This window comes from Colletotrichum paranaense, assembly GCF_030867605.1.
Source record: "Colletotrichum paranaense strain IMI 384185 chromosome Unknown Scaffold_3.1, whole genome shotgun sequence".
In the NCBI taxonomy this organism is placed as follows: domain Eukaryota; kingdom Fungi; phylum Ascomycota; class Sordariomycetes; order Glomerellales; family Glomerellaceae; genus Colletotrichum; species Colletotrichum paranaense.
Genome location: NW_026848961.1, coordinates 2,399,234 through 2,415,144, shown reverse-complemented (window position 1 = coordinate 2,415,144; position 15,911 = coordinate 2,399,234). Strand labels below are relative to the sequence as shown.

The 15,911-nt window shown below is 53.8% G+C and overlaps 4 protein-coding genes across 4 annotated transcripts; 3 read left to right on the top strand and 1 right to left on the bottom strand.

Moving 5' to 3' along the window:
• Positions 1 to 4,806: 4,806 nt before the first annotated feature.
• On the top strand, positions 4,807 to 6,263 carry CPAR01_04379 (septin; the record flags this gene model as incomplete). Its single annotated transcript, XM_060488660.1, has 3 exons — positions 4,807 to 5,050; positions 5,112 to 5,578; positions 5,628 to 6,263. 3 exons carry the CDS (start codon positions 4,807 to 4,809, stop codon positions 6,261 to 6,263), a joined length of 1,347 nt encoding a protein of 448 aa, XP_060352866.1.
• Positions 6,264 to 7,010: 747 nt separating this feature from the next.
• Positions 7,011 to 8,841, bottom strand: CPAR01_04378 (S4 domain-containing protein; the record flags this gene model as incomplete). Its single annotated transcript, XM_060488659.1, has 3 exons — positions 7,011 to 8,009; positions 8,094 to 8,645; positions 8,800 to 8,841. 3 exons carry the CDS (start codon positions 8,839 to 8,841, stop codon positions 7,011 to 7,013), a joined length of 1,593 nt encoding a protein of 530 aa, XP_060352865.1.
• An 832-nt stretch (positions 8,842 to 9,673) lies between these two features.
• Positions 9,674 to 11,002, top strand: CPAR01_04377 (La domain-containing protein; the record flags this gene model as incomplete). Its single annotated transcript, XM_060488658.1, has 3 exons — positions 9,674 to 9,931; positions 9,992 to 10,800; positions 10,855 to 11,002. The coding sequence occupies 3 exons, from the start codon at positions 9,674 to 9,676 to the stop codon at positions 11,000 to 11,002; spliced, it is 1,215 nt and encodes a 404-aa protein (XP_060352864.1).
• A 1,686-nt stretch (positions 11,003 to 12,688) lies between these two features.
• Positions 12,689 to 14,511, top strand: CPAR01_04376 (major facilitator superfamily transporter; the record flags this gene model as incomplete). Its single annotated transcript, XM_060488657.1, has 2 exons — positions 12,689 to 13,139; positions 13,190 to 14,511. 2 exons carry the CDS (start codon positions 12,689 to 12,691, stop codon positions 14,509 to 14,511), a joined length of 1,773 nt encoding a protein of 590 aa, XP_060352863.1.
• Between the last annotated feature and the right edge of the window lie 1,400 nt (positions 14,512 to 15,911).

Genomic DNA, 15,911 nt, shown 5'->3' with positions numbered 1-15,911 from the left:
GATTCCTAGACTATAACCTCCGCTGGGTGAGTGAGTATGCCCAGACCCGACAACGCCAAAATGGCATTACAAAGGACTACATACTCCTGAGAGAAATCTCTACATAGTACAGTATAGATGTTCCGAACCATCTCTCTGTCTAATGCCTACCAGTCAGAGCGGGCCATAGATATCTTGCTACACAACGTGTCCAGCTTGCGTGTCCTTCACATCGAGGAGGAGGTGTAGAGACAATTCAAACGGTCACTGAAGACGTGAAATGACCTCGAGACAAATTGTTCCAGTGACTGTGCCAGACCAAGGCATGTCTCGAACCCTTGCCGATGGAGTTACACATCTCTTACTTGGTTCAATGACTTATCCTCTTACTAGAGTAATAACTAGAACACGATATTGTGCTGGGGAATCACAGGTGATATCCATGTGATTGCCAAGAATCATATTCACCTTATTGCTCGGTGAGAGATGCTCAAGTCTTGGTGACAGGCGTATTGAACTTGGACCGAGGCGGAGCACGCATCAAAGGTATCGGGGCAGAGCCCCACAAATGCGGGTGTTTGAGAGCCGGCTATTTCACTTCGGGACCGGAACTCCATGAACGGGGAAGGACGTCAAATCTTATATCCATGTCTCCTTGAAGTTCTTGCAGCTGTAGACTGATCTATTTCAAGTTTTGCAAGCGAAGATTTTACGCCAGAGAAAAGCCCTGGTCAAAAACTACCCTTTCGTTCTGGATTGACAAGAGATCGCTGTTCTCGGAGGCCGAGATGCGGCATCCCACGGGTTAAGACCTCTAGAATCAAGGCAGAGCTTTCTTGCGACTTACGTCGAAATTCACGTCACGCCTCTGATGCGTCTATAAGTTACGGCCATGGGATTCGGCGATTCTGCTAGCTCGACCTAGGGCTGCAGAGGTTCCAAACGCAAGGCCGAGGCGTCACTTCATGATATCGAAGTTACCATGAAAGCACCGCCAAGTTCAGAGCGACGAGGAGAATGCCTCGCAAGTGCAAGACGTGGGTTATCCGACTCGACAATAAGGAGGCGGAACGCCCTCCTGGTCTGCTGTTAACAGCGTAGGAGATATTGGGAAGTGTGGCTTGGTCCGGCAAATTGAAGTGGCGGGCGTCAATGGTGTTTGCGGGCGGTTTCTGTCCCTTAAAATCATCTTCCCACGTTTGCCTCTCTCTGCCACCGTCTGGTTTTTGCTGCAGGATCTGCGTGAGGCAGATCAGCGATTTGTCCGACGCAGGGAGTTTGGGGGCAAGACAAGTCAGACCCGAGACACGGCAAGGCTGGCTGCCAGACCTGCATCCCGTGCCTTATCTTGGTTGGGTGGCTGAATAGCAAAAAATTCAACATGCCACACTGCAAACTTGTCGCTTCACTGGTCGAGCAATCCCGCGACGTGTTGGACCATAGCTGATGAGGTGGTGACGCAGCTTGCATAGTCTCCATGGTAGGTGGCCGGTCCGCTTCTTTTTCGGCACGCCATAGGCACGATTGGCCGTCGACAGCTATTTGGCCACGAAGCATTCTTTAACCCCCTCCAGCGCGACCTCGTACCTGCAACTGTGGACGAATGACACCCTCTGGATGGACAGATTCATGAAGAGGCCGCGGGCGGTGATGTGGATGCTTCGAAGTGGCTGAAGAGAACGCAGCTAATGTAGTATAGCAGCCGGGGCACCTTTCGGCAGACGATGGAGTGTGTTGCTCTAGGTTTCTTCGGGGCAAGTGACTGGCAAGTCCCGACTCCCGGGGGGAAACGAGCGAAAGAGTCTTAGAGAGGGCCATCAGGAGTGGCCCGGGTCCAGGGACTACTCCTGCAGGTCCACGAGGTCTCGCTGCAGGTAAAAGTGGCCAAGAGGATGAAGGGGGTGTGAAGCCTGCAGCGACAGCAGGGCATAGCAGAAGGCAAGGGAGAAGCTGGGGTGAAGCCTGTGAAGTCAGTGTCAGAAGACGGCCCGTGTGTCGGAACGTCTTTTTTCCCGTTCCTTGAGGGCCGAGTAGGCCTTAAGTGCCCAAGTACATACGTATCTGAGAATGAGATTGGGGGTCGCCCAAATTTGGATTGTGCCGTGTGTGCCTGAGGCGCAAGTTGTTCATCTGCCCCAGCGTGTCCAGGTCTGAATTGTGACCAGGATGCCATAGACAAGAATGGGTGGATGGCTTCCTCCCATTTCCCATTTGGCCCCATTCCATCTCAGTCCATCCTCACACGGCGGGATCCACGGTGGTCCATGCCTTTTTTGCCAGGCCGTGCTGGTTCCTGGTGACTCCGTTATCATTACTGACTGATACTGGCTTTGGCGCTGTCTCTGGTTCCGCCGTCCTGGCACAGGCGCTGTTGGGCCACGGGCGTGCCTTTCTTCATCCCATGGATCATGGATGAGACGTGGAAATTGGAGGTCGGATTCCTGCTTTCCCGGCCTTCAATGCAATCAGATCGGTCACGAACAACTAACCAGAGCTTGAGACTGCTGCTTGCTGCTATAATCTGTACTCCGTACCGCAACAGTAATATCGTTCTGCAGGCCGTGGCACACACAATCGCTGCGTAGGGATAGGATCTGCTCAAGTACAACATGGTTATGTAATACCTGCCAGTCTCATATTCGTCCCAAGTTTTGACTTTTTTGGAGAAAGGAAGCCGAGTACGCAAGCACTTTGCAGCTTGCGTGCATTGTTGACAGTACCTTATCGCACAAGCACGCGGGAATCCAGACAAGGCCAACAGTCCGGGACGGCAAAAAACTCAACTTGTTTCATTTTCTCGGGACACCTGTCAAGGCCGTGATGCAATCATCTCACGTGGGCTTTCCTTGGCCTTTAGGCATGGGTGGATAGATGACCCCTTCAAGTGTTCACATTGAATACTGTGTGCTGGATGCGAGGTAGCGGTGCTCAAACACAGCCCCAGGTTGTTTCTCCTTCCGTGCTGTCCCCGTGGCCTGGCCGGCAAACAGCTGGCACTCTACTTTGTTTCTGAGTGGAGAAGATGCCAGTTGGAAAATCATCGTAAACCGCCCAAGCGTCGGGCAGGAACAAGGGGTCCTCTCTGTGTTGTGGCTCTTGAAATGGAATGTGATACTTGAGGTAGTCCAGCCTGACATAGATAATGAGGCTTTTGAACAGCGGGACAGGGACTGGATAGATACAGACACTGACAGCCAAAAAAATAAAAATAAGTAGTGCAAATCTTACCTTGTCTGTGTTGAATTTCAATGTCTGTCGTTCCTGTCCCCAATCTCCAGATGCTCCTTTTGGCGGTTTTTTTTTTCTGATGCTTCATTACGACCACCGTCCCATGACCAATCACGTCGCGCCGTTAAGGGCGACCCCGGTCTCTAATTCTCCTGCTCCATCCACCACCCTTACTCGGGATCCACCCAAACCAATCTAGCCCAACCGGGATTAGTCCACCTCAACCCCCTTTTGCTTGGAGAGGAAGGGGACAGCAACGTGCTTCTTCCCCGTCTATCATGCACCGTGGCCCAGTACTCCGTAGGCCCAACACCATCTCCCGTCCCCCATCGGGCATGCTGGTCCCCTGTATCTGCACCTCGTAGCGGCGGGCAAGCAGCACCCTCAGTCCCCAGGTTCCATCCCTTCCCAGTGGCTGTCCTCTGTAGCCGTACGTGTACTTTGTATGCGTAGTGTTCCTACCTAGGTACCTAATACAGAGCGTAGGGAGAGAGCAGGCAAGCAGAATGTAACGCGCTGCTTGAAAAGAGTGGTACGGTACGTTTTGTGACCTGAGGTGAACCGTAAAGGGAGCACCGACCGTCGTCAGGAAACGGGGTCACACAGCCAAATCTTTCTTGTCCCCGTTGCACCCTAAATTTCCCCTTCCCACCCCCAAAACGTACGTTCATCGAGGAACCTACTACCTACCTCATCCTACACCTCTCCTTCTCTACCTTACTTCGTAACTACCACACCTTTCTCTCCCTTGAGGTTGTGATTCTTCTCTTCGGCCCCATCATCAACTTTGCCCTCGAGCATTTCGCCATCTCCTCTTTCGGTACCGAGAGGTCCAATTGTCTGTCGCCAGACTCTCACAACCACTTTTCTCCTTTTCTATCGTTCGTTACCCATCTGCGACGCTCCTTGACACGCGACTGCTTTGTAGACGTCCAGGTATGTGAATCTTCCCTCGTCTCTCTTCCCATACTTCTCCTATCGTCCAAGATTCGGCCGAGGAAACAAACCGGCTCAACAACTACTCCCTTTCTCCCCTTCACTCAGCCAGCTGGCATCATCTTACCATTGCGCAACACCACAACCCCATCACCACTTGTGTCGTCCCATCTCCTGGGCCAGCCTTTTCCTCCTTTCCAGCAGTGTTCTGCCTAACATCACAACCAAGCTAACACATCCTTTCTATTCTTTAGATCCTGATATTTTTCTTGAGACAAACATCTCCAAGACAACTCCCCCGATATTCGCAATGGGTAAGCAGCTCGCAATCTCATGATCCACGAACCAGGACCGGCAAGGCAATACGAGGATCAGACCGTAACGATCATCTGCTACGCGGGAAACCGTACACGACCATTCCCAAATAACCCGCCATTCACTCTCGCTCCACGCTCTTTTGAATATATCTTGAGTGCTTTTCCTGGCTCCCAGCACTCGATAGCATAGCCCAGCGACGTGTCGGTGGGGGACAACAGTCGGGCAATAAACGAAAGACGGCATACCCCTTCGCATCTCGAAATTGGACAGCCCAGATCATCTTGTTCTCGCCACTGCCTTGCCGATTTGCCAAATTTCAATCTCTGGAGAAGAATCATCACTGACATGTACGCAGCTGACGAAGGTTCTCCTGCTACCTCCCCGCCGCCCTCGGCGCCCACTTCGCCCCCTGTCGAAGAGCCCTCATCTGACTCCTACCAAGCTGGCGGTGCCCCTTCGGCTCCTTCCAGTGATCTTAGGAACATTGTTCGCCGCAAGCTTACTGGCTATGTCGGCTTTGCCAACCTGCCTAACCAATGGCACCGCAAGAGTGTCCGCAAGGGCTTCAACTTCAACGTGATGGTTGTTGGTATGTTATTTTACCGTTTGCTTCCATGACGTGGAATATCCGTTAACAATGTTCAACCTAGGTGAATCTGGACTCGGAAAGTCGACCCTAGTCAACACTCTCTTCAACACTTCTCTCTACCCTCCCAAGGAGCGCAAGGGCCCTAGCTTGGACATCATCCCGAAGACGGTTACCATTCAGTCCATCAGCGCCGACATCGAGGAGGCTGGCGTCCGCCTTCGCTTGACCGTGGTCGACACCCCTGGATTCGGCGACTTCGTCAACAACGATGAGTCCTGGCGCCCGATTGTCGACAACATTGAGCAGCGTTACGACGCCTACCTCGACGCCGAGAACAAGGTCAACCGCATGAACATCGTCGACAACCGTATCCACGCCTGCGTGTTCTTTATCCAGCCCACTGGTCACTCCCTCAAGCCCCTTGACATCGAGGTCATGCGCCGTCTTCACACCAAGGTCAACTTGATTCCCGTCATCGCCAAGGCCGATACCCTGACCGACGAGGAGATTGCCAACTTCAAGTCCAGAGTAAGTAAAGTTTGTCCAGTAATTCGTGTCAGCCACTAAATCCTTCCAGATCCTCTCCGACATCAAGCACCACGGTATCCAAATCTTCGAGGGCCCGCGCTACGAGCTTGACGATGAGGAGACCATCGCCGAGAACAACGAGATCATGTCAAAGGTTCCCTTCGCCGTCGTTGGTGCGACTAACGAGATCACCAACGCCGACGGCCGCAAGGTCCGCGGACGTAGCTACCCCTGGGGTGTCATCGAGGTCGACAACGAGGAGCACTGCGACTTCGTCAAGCTCCGCCAGATGCTCATTCGGACGCACATGGAGGAGCTCAAGGAGCACACCAACAACAGCCTGTACGAGAACTACCGTACCGACAAGCTCATTGGCATGGGCGTGTCGCAAGACCCCAGCGTTTTCAAGGAGGTCAACCCCGCTGTCAAGCAGGAGGAGGAGCGCGCCCTGCACGAGCAGAAGCTTGCCAAGATGGAGGCCGAGATGAAGATGGTCTTCCAGCAAAAGGTTGCCGAGAAGGAGAGCAAGCTGAAGCAGAGCGAAGAGGAGCTCTACTCCCGCCACAGAGAGATGAAGGAGCAATTGGAGCGACAACGCATGGAGCTCGAGGAGAAGAAGCAACGAGTCGAGAGCGGCCGGCCCATCGAGAAGGAAGGCAAGCGGAAGGGCTTCTCACTCCGTTAAGATGCCTCCTTCTTTGGTCTCTTGACGCCACACGTTGCTCGCATTCTTCTTTCCACGACCCATGTCTAAGTACCAATGATGCCCATACAATACCAGCACACCGCGCCTCTTTGTCGATTCTCTTCATGTTCTTTCTTATCACCCCCTTTTTCTGGACCTCTTTTAATCACACACCCTCATCTAATCACTTAACGGAATCCCAGCATCATCAAAAGTCTTTACGAAGCAGTCACGCAGGGGGCTTGATGCAGATTAAGGAGGGAAAGACGCGAAAGGAACGAGGAGTCATTGCTTCTCTTTGTCAGCTTAGTTACAGTGCTTCGAAATGATGATTCCCTAGACCTTGTCCAAAGTGCCTACTCCTGTGAAGTGTTTCCTCTCAGCAATAGTTCTGAGCTCGATTACTAGTCGTCGATTTATAAATCATGGTTCTTTTCGTGTGACTGGTGCCCCAAAAGGGATATATAGTATGATATGTTAGGGATGGGTGTTGAGGCAATAAGCCCTCTACTGCATCAAAGTCTGGAATCAGTGCACAATGTAGTAGTACATATAATAATAAGCTTGATTTCTCTTCAATTGATGATGTACATAGACGACTACGTCTACACCTTTTTACATGCAGTCCTACAAGTTTTGGGGATCCATGTCCTGTTGTACACTGCCGTCTGATCTTTCCAACGGCCATCTCCTCCACTGCACCACGACTACTACCACGCACAACGCCCAAATCTTTACATACACCGCTCAGCCCCTCCTCAGGTACCAGTTGAACGCCAATTGGTTCGTCTCGTAGGTGAAGGGTGTGGGCACCTCGGCCAGACCGCGCCGTGCGACAGGGTGACGGAGGTAGACGGCGGCGCAAATGTTCTGGTTCACCTCGAGGTAGCGCGGGATGAAGGCAAAGGGCGACATGTAGCGGCGCGGCTGCCATGGGGTCCAGTAGGGCTTGGACTCGTCGATGGGGTTCTCAGCGTTCTGGCGCAGAAGCTCGGCAAAGGCGCTCTGCTCGGCCTTGCTGAGGCCGCTGAGCGCGTTGCGGACGTCCTTTGAGGAGATGAGGTCCGTGACCGCCTCGGTCTCTGCCTTTTCTTTGGCGCTCGTCGGCTTGGAGTGGTCGGCCGCTTGTTCCTGACCCTCTGCTTCCGGGGAGGCGACAGCCTCGACCTTGTTGCCCTCGAGCTTGAAGTCCTTGAGCAGGGCGGTGAGGTTGTTCATCACGCCCTCGTGATCGAGCGTGGCGACGGCGTCGTCTGTCACGCGGCCCGAGGTGGAGAGGGCGCGCTTGGCTTCGGCCATGAAGGTGCGAAGCTGGCGCTTCTTGCTGGGTTTGAGGCCGTCTTTGTCGCTGAGGAAGGTCTTGACTGAGCGGACAAGCGACTTGAGCTGCTTTTGGAGCTGCTTGGACTTTTCTTCCTCAGAGAGCTGGCTTCCCTCCTCCCCATCGGCCGCTGCTTCTGCTGCTTCGGTGGCGGCCTCGCCGCTTTCTGCGGCGGCGTCAACTTCTTCGACGGCGGCATCGACTTCGGCAGCCTCGAGTGCTGCGTCGCCAGATTTCTGTTCTGACGCGCCCGCTTTAGCCGCAGATTTGTTGAGTTTGCCGGCGTCGTTCAGGGATTGATAGTCTTTGCCAGCGAGCCAGAGTGCGTGATTGGGGGTCTTGGCCCGGCCGGTAGCGAAGAGAACATTGTCGACATCGACCTGGAACATGTCGCCGGGGTTGAGCTTGTAGGCACCGTAGCGCATCTAGAAACGGATGGATTAGGTGTCTGCCGTATACAGATGGTGGGATCTTGTGGATATGGGCTGGGAAAACATGGGATCACTCACGACTTTGCCGTTGACCTTGACGGCGCCGTGTGTGCAGAACTGTTTTGCCTGGAGCGTACTGCTGGCGAACATTGCGCGGAAGATGGCAACGTCCAGCCTCCGCTCGAGGGGGGCGAAAGCCATTTGCATGTAGGGCGTCATTTCCCGGACGGGACGGGCAAGCATCTCGGTCTGAGGATCAGCTTTGGCTCCTGAAAATCTGTTGTAAGCTTCTCTCCGTTGCCTGGCTTCTTCGAGCTTAGAGAAATGGTATGCGGTTGGCGTGAGGTCCTCTGATCCCGGCTCGGCGTGCAGACCGGAACCGCGGCCGGCCGAGTGCTCTGATCCGTCGTGCTTGGCGAGGTACTCAGGCGGCATATCGACGGCGGAGAAGAGGCGGCGGGAGAAGTTGCGTGACCATTCCGCCTCCTTGACGTGGGCGCCGTGGTAGCCACGGGTCATTGACTTGGCGGTCCATTTCTGCTGGAAGAAGGTTCTCGAGGTTCGGTTTCGTTTCAACTTGAATGTGGCGAGGTTGAAAAGATTGTACTTATTCCATGACTGACGAATCTTCTATTCGAGGAGAAAAGGTGGTGATGGTTAGCTTCAGTCCATCCATCGTTGGTTTCAACGTCATGCGATGAAAGTTGCCCAGGGCGATTTCAGGGGAAAAGCAGAATGCGATCGACGCCGAGGCTCAATGGAAAAGAACGGAGTGATAGCTTACTGGCTTCGCCAAGTTATACCACCTTGGCTTTCTACCTCTCATCTTGGGCTTATTGGGGCTGGCTGGTCGCGAACTTGGAGCTGGAGGGATGGCGACAGCTTCAGGAGCACGAGACGACGACGCAGAGACGGAAATTTTGGTGATGGAACGGCATGTCCCGGTTGTCGGTACGTACTCCTTCTGGCCTTCTGTGAGAGCTGTCACGTCGTCACGTGCGGAGATAGGTAGCGATGGAATCTGACAGGAAAACATTGCTTACCTAAGTCAGTAGTTTTTCGAAGGACTGGGGTTATCGAAGTACGTACCCAGCCTCCTGTACCTATGTCACATTCGCAGCCACCCGTGTGGTTGATTTTTTCATTCTCCCCACCTCGCTAAGTGGAGTCGAGCTGCGGGCGGTGAGACTCAATTGCGCGCAAGCCGCCGCGGCAGAAACTGGAGCTCTCGCTCGTGCATGCGAATTCTGGTCGCAAAATCCTCACCACTGGAGAAACGGGGGACTTTTTTTTTTCTGCCATTCCCGCTTGACCAAGAACTATCGCCTTTCTCCGTTTCCTGTCTAAATTCTGAGAGGCAAGACACACTTCACGAAGAACTCTCAGCCCATAACACAGTTGTCGAATTGCATTGACTGATTTTTACAATGTAAGCTTTCTCCGGATTACTCACTTTCCCCTCTGACTCTTTGTGGTTGCCTACCCCGCCACATAATAAATACTGCCGACCTTGACTTCTTCCCGAGGCCGGCGTTGTGTTACTCACCTTTGTCGCGCAACAATCAACGTCTAATTGCGATCAAGAACCTATTATTGACCACATTCTTACTTTACAGACCATCCAATACTTCCCAATTCACAACCCGACTCGCCCTACGATGAGCGCCGCCGAGGAGACCAAGCCCATCGAGGCTGTTGCCGCCGAGGCGCCCGTCACGGTCGAGGAGCCTGCACAGGTTGAGGAGACTGCTACGGCCGAGGAGAAGCCCGAGGTCAAGCCCGCCGAGTCCGAGGCAAAGGAGGCCGACATCATCAAAACGACCGCCCAGATCGACCAGAAGACCCACGCCAACAATGTCAAGTTTGACCCCTCTCTCCTCAAGGAGACAGACGATCCTGTTGAGATCCGCAAGCAGGTAAGACGCTCTAATCTGAGGCGCTCCAACTGACCGATTGACTAACATGGTTGACTAAAGGTCGAGTTCTACCTGTCGGACAGCAACCTTCCCCACGACAAGTTCTTGTGGGAGCTTGTTGGAGGATTCGACAACAAGCCTATCCCCCTTAAGACCATCACCAACTTCAAGCGCATGCGCCGCTTCCAGCCCTACTCTGCTGTCGTCGCTGCGTTGAAGGAGAGCACGCAGGTCAACATCGCTGGCGAGGAGGGTGAGGAGACTATCCAGCGCAAGCAGGCTTACACCTCTGGTAACGACAAGTTCAACGCCCGCTGCGTCTACGTCAAGGGATTCGGAGATGAGGAGCCCACTACCCAATTCGACCTCGAGTCCTTCTTCCAGCAGTATGGGCCCATCAACTCCGTTCGTCTCCGCCGCACCAACGAGAAGCTCTTCAAGGGCTCCGTCTTTGTCGAGTTCCCCGACGAGGAGGCGGCTCAGAAGTTCCTCGCTCTGGACCCCAAGCCCAAGTGGAAGGAACACGACCTGAAGATGATGCCCAAGATTGACTACGTGAAGGAGAAGTCCGCTCTCATCCTCGCCGGCAAGCTCGAGCCCAACACCTCCCGCCGATTCTTCGAGGGCAAGGAGGGTGATAGCCGCGGTGGCCGCGGTGGTCGCGGCAGAGGTGGCCGTGGCGGCAACTTTGGAAACGACGACTGGAAGCAGCGCCGCGACCACGACCAGAAGAACGGCTTCAGGGGTGGCAGGGGCGGACGCGGTGGACGCGGCCGTGGCCGTGGTGGTGACCGCCGTGGTGGCCGTGGTGGACGTGACAACCGAGAGAACCGTAGGGATCCCAACGAGGTCACCCACGACCGCAACGCGTATGTATCACCGCATCTGCACAAAAGGAACAGCAGTACTGACCAGTCTCACAGTGGCAAGCCTACCATCCAGGCTACGAACGGCAACGGTGAGGCCGTCGCGGAAGATAAGAACAGCAACGGCAAGCGCGGACGCGAGGAGGACGGCGCCGCCCAGCCTGAAGCGAAGAAGGTCGACACCAAGACCGACGTCGCCGCATAGGGTAATGAGATGGAAGCCCCCTCATTACATCTCGGATTCCTCTGAAACAAGATACCACTTCCAAAAGCAACTTTTATCGGACTCGATTTTTTGGCTCTCCTGCCTGTTGATAAACGAGGCACACGGTCTATGGCGTTCCTGGGACTTGACTTTAGGTATTACTGGTTTAGAGGTCTGGTTGCTACGAATAGCATGAGCATGTGACCTTACTCGGCAGTGTCTCTGTCTGCAACAATGCAACTGCAAGAATGGACCTACTCACCAGCAGACGTGCAGTTCTCTGTTGAGACACAATCTAGTTCAATCAAAATATTTCTGACCACTTTGAACAACTGTTGCCTTTATCGGATCGATCTAATCAGTGAGCGCCATGCTGGGGCGACCACCTGCTCGTGCTGCGGTATAGCTTGGCCAAGACGGTAAGGTAGCTACAATGCCAGCAATGCATCCTCACATCGTCTATTTACAGCCGGAGAACCAGTTGTTTTTGAAGGGATCAATATTCTACCCTGTCCAGCTGCTCAGGGCTTCCGTATCTATGCATAGGTTACGGACAATGGCCGAGACCGCAAAAATCTGAGGCGCCCGAGTATCTTCGCCGTCACAGTCCTGACGCCGAAAAGGTTGCACGCTGTGACAGCCGAAGCCGACAAGCAGGACGCGTGTGGAGATGGTTAGCTCCATCGTAAACCCAGACCAGCCAACAAGAGCGGTCATCCGAACGTCAGCGACCCTGGATCGCTGCCGATTCGGCACCGTGTGCCGTGCTGGGGCCCTCTCCAAGCTCCGAACCTCACCAAAGAGACGTCCAGACGAACAGATTATGGAGGTGGAGGCAAAATCCGGACTCACATCTTGTCAGCTCCTAGTCAGTTTTCTTCACGTTGCGCCCACTAAGACCACGGCGTTTGTGGTTCACTATATCCGCTTTGAGTAACTTGACTAACAGATGCACCCAGTTTTACCTGGTTTCAATGCCAAAAAATTCTACACGCCCACCGGAAGCAAAGACAGCTGGGTCCAGGTACCCGAAAAACAAGAGAGAATGGAAGCGGCTGAGTCCATTCAGCCTTCAGACCTCGGGGATATCTGTGCCTAGCGCCGCTTCAGACGGCGTCATGGGGCACAAGGAGACGGCCCTCGCCCCCAACGCATCTCTCGGCCGTTGAGTTGAGCTGTGTGCCTGCGGTCTCTTGGGCTGCTAGTAGTCACACATATCTTATGCTGACCTGCCGACGGACGTCATTGGATAAAACGAAGCTAATAAGCATGCCCGGCAGAACGACCACCTTCCCGAAGCCGCAAGTGCGGGCACGCGCCGATGGAGAAGCGATGTGCGGCGGGCCGCCTTCTGGGGAACACGTTAGGGCGTCCCCGGTGTTAAGAGATTTTAATGCCAATGATTCATTCCTTTGCCCTCCTTTCTGATGCTGTCAGCTGTTCTGCTTTTTATTTAATTGGGGCGTGTTTCCGGTCGTCTGGAACTGGTTTGCTTCGAGTTGAGCCTCTTTGTTATTTACTTCTACACTACCTCACCTACTGATAACCACTACTGCTACTACTACTCACTTACATACGTCATTGAATCTTTCTCTCATAACAGTATTCAATCCACGCCAAGGTGACTGGCCTGGCATGCTCACAGAAGCCAGTGTAGCTATAGCATTCACATAACTTAACAAGGAGATGGCGGACTCAAGCAACTCGCCACACTCAATCCAACAAGGCTCATACGATGGAGGAGATCGATCCGCAACCCCCCAGCGCACGACGCTGAGACAGCAGGTCGAGAGGCACATCACCGCAGCGTCTGAGAAGCAAGTCGAGGAAAAGCAGACAGACTCTTCACGGCACTCGTCATCATCAGACGACAGCGACAGCAACTCAGAACACAGCGCAAGCGTCCTCAATGGCATACGGAGCTCGAGGTCAAGATCCCTGTCGAGGACGGTGTCTGAAGTAAGAGATGGTATCGAGAACAGACGAGACTTGGAACGCGGCGAAGAACTCGATCTCGAGAAGACCCCGACGACGAGAACCGCTCGAGACCCGAACCTTGTGACATGGGATGGTCCGAACGACCCTGGAAACCCAAAGCAATGGTCCATGAAGAGGAAATGGGCCGCAGTCTTTTGCAGTAAGCTAAGTTCCTAGTCGCCAACCTAACGACTACTAACAAGTGTACAGTATCATGCTTCACACTGCTCTCGCCAGTCTCCTCATCCATGGTTGCACCCGCTCTGGAGGCCATCGGATCCGACCTCAACATCACGAGTTCCTTCGAGAAGGCCCTCGCCCTGTCCATCTTCGTTCTCGCCTACGCCGTAGGACCGCTAGCATGGGGTCCTTTGTCAGAGCTCTACGGCCGTGTCATCGTCCTCCAACTCACGAACCTCTTCTACATGTTCTTCAACCTCGGATGCGGTCTCGCCCAGACAAAGAGCCAGATGATCGCCTTCCGCTTCCTTGCAGGCCTCGGCGGCTCAGCACCCCTAGCTATCGGTGGCGGCGTCCTGGGCGACTTATTCGAAGCTGAACAGCGTGGCAAGGCAATTAGCATCTACTCTCTCATGCCGCTCCTGGGCCCGGCCATCGGCCCCATCGCCGGCGGCTTCATCACCCAGAATACGACGTGGCGCTGGATCTTCTACAGCACCACCATCCTCACGGCCGTCATCCAGTCCATCGGCTTCTTCGTCCTGCAGGAGACTTTCGCGCCGGTGCTCCTCACGCGGAGGAAGAAGCGCCTCATCAAGGAGACGGGCAACACGGCACTGCACACCGACTTTGACCACCCGGACCGCACCATCACGCGAACCCTCGGCATCGCCTTCACCCGGCCCTTCCGCCTTCTCGGCACGCAGCCTCTGGTTCAGTGTCTCGCCCTTTACATGATGTACCTTTACGGGCTCATGTACCTCGTGCTCTCGACCTTCCCCACCCTCTGGACGGGCGAGTACGGCGAATCCGTCGGCATCAGCGGCCTCAACTACATCTCCCTCGGTCTCGGCTTCTTCATCGGCGCGCAAACGTGTGCCCCGCTCCAGGACCGCATTTACGCCGCCCTCAAGCGCCGCTACGTTCCCGACGGCGGACCGGGACGCCCCGAGTTCCGCGTGCCGATGATGATTCCCGGCGCTGTGCTCGTGCCGATGGGTCTCATCATCTACGGCTGGACGTCGCAGTACCACACGCACTGGATCTGGCCCAATATTGGCGCGACGCTGTTCAGCGCCGGCGTGATTATCGGGTTCCAGTGTATTCAGGGCTTCTTGGTAGATACGTACACGCGGTATGCTGCTAGTGCCGTCGCGGCGGCGACGGTATTGAGAAGTTTGGCTGGGTTCGGGTTCCCGTTGTTTGCGCCGAGTTTGTACAATAAGTTGGATTATGGCTGGGGTAACACGCTGCTTGCGCTGTTGGGTGTTGTTATCGGGTGGCCTGGCCCGCTGTTGCTTTGGAAGTTTGGACCGAGGTTGAGGAAGAAGAGTCAGTACGCTGCTGGCTGAGTGATACCCATTGGAGTTGAGATATATGTAAAGCCATGTCATAGACTGATACCTGTAGCCTTTTCTATCATTGACGTACTTAATCACTTTATCCTATTGTTCATCTCGCAAGAATAATTTTATGTGATCAGTACAGGACCTCGTAACCAAGCGCCTGGACGGCAAACAAATACAAGCGCTATCAATAGTAAACTTCAAGTAAGGCTGGCTTTGATGTCTATGTCTAATATTGTTTGAGCCTGCAAATCATTGCCCACAATCGAAAAGTCCATTTGCTGCCTCTCTACTTGCTCCAAGGCAAGACTGGCTAAAATGGTGACACAACAGTTGCCGCTCAATACCTTCGCTCTGTTTCTATTGTTCCTATTCACAGCTACTACCACTATCACATCCATAGCTTTCTATTCCTCATAATACACTTTAGAAAGCGTACGGTAATCACTGGTATCCTATTGTGTTGACCACTTTGGTGGTCTTCGGCCGAGAGCTAGGACCGGGCATCTTTCTCGACGATTATGACATTGGGAAGGATCCCATGTCTGCAAGTTGGAGCATTACAGAGGACATGGACTAGACAGAGGCAAAGCACCAAGATATGAGAGAGATATACACAGAAACGGCCGACTTGGTGGAACCGGAGGCCGAGCCTCTTAGATGATTCAAGGTTGAAGACCGTCTGAGTTTCTCATGTATGTATGGACCTAAGGTGGATCGTGATAATCCGGCGATCCGACGATGGAAGCCGGTCATCAATTTGCGACGGGGACCCTCCGTGCCGGGCCGGGCAACGGAAGCAAGGCACAGGCTGCGCCGCTGACTCAGTAAGCCGAAGATGCGAGCTCATCGACCGCACTGATCCAATTTCTGATTAGCCGAATTCATAATCCATACCGGTCATTGAAATGGCGAAGAGGCTTTGAGGGCCGATAACGCAAAAAGATATAGATCAGTCACATCTTGGGATGAGAAGCTGTTGGATTTTGGCTCTGCACTTCCAAGGTCAAGTGAGATTTGTCGGTCTTCCACTGCGGCAATTTCAGGGCAACTTTGCCTCATAAACTATGATGTAGGAGTTAGTTAGCAACCCGAAGGATCGTACGACGAGTGGATTTGAACAATCCCAAGTTTTCTGCAAGCGAAGCTTGAGACACTTGCCTTTGACCACCCGATGAAGTTGAGTATCTGGGAATCGAAATACCACAGCCAAGGGCCGATCCGGTCTAACCGAGAAGAGTTGTCGGGAGGTGGGCGGGCGCAGTCGAAAAGAAAAAAGCTCTACCAAAAAACAACGAGAGCATAGCCCATGCCATTGCAAGACTGACTCGTAAACGACCCCTTTTGCGCCCCTTTTAAGGCCCCCTTCCATGCAACTTTAGTGTACCTTCAGGGCCTATTGACAG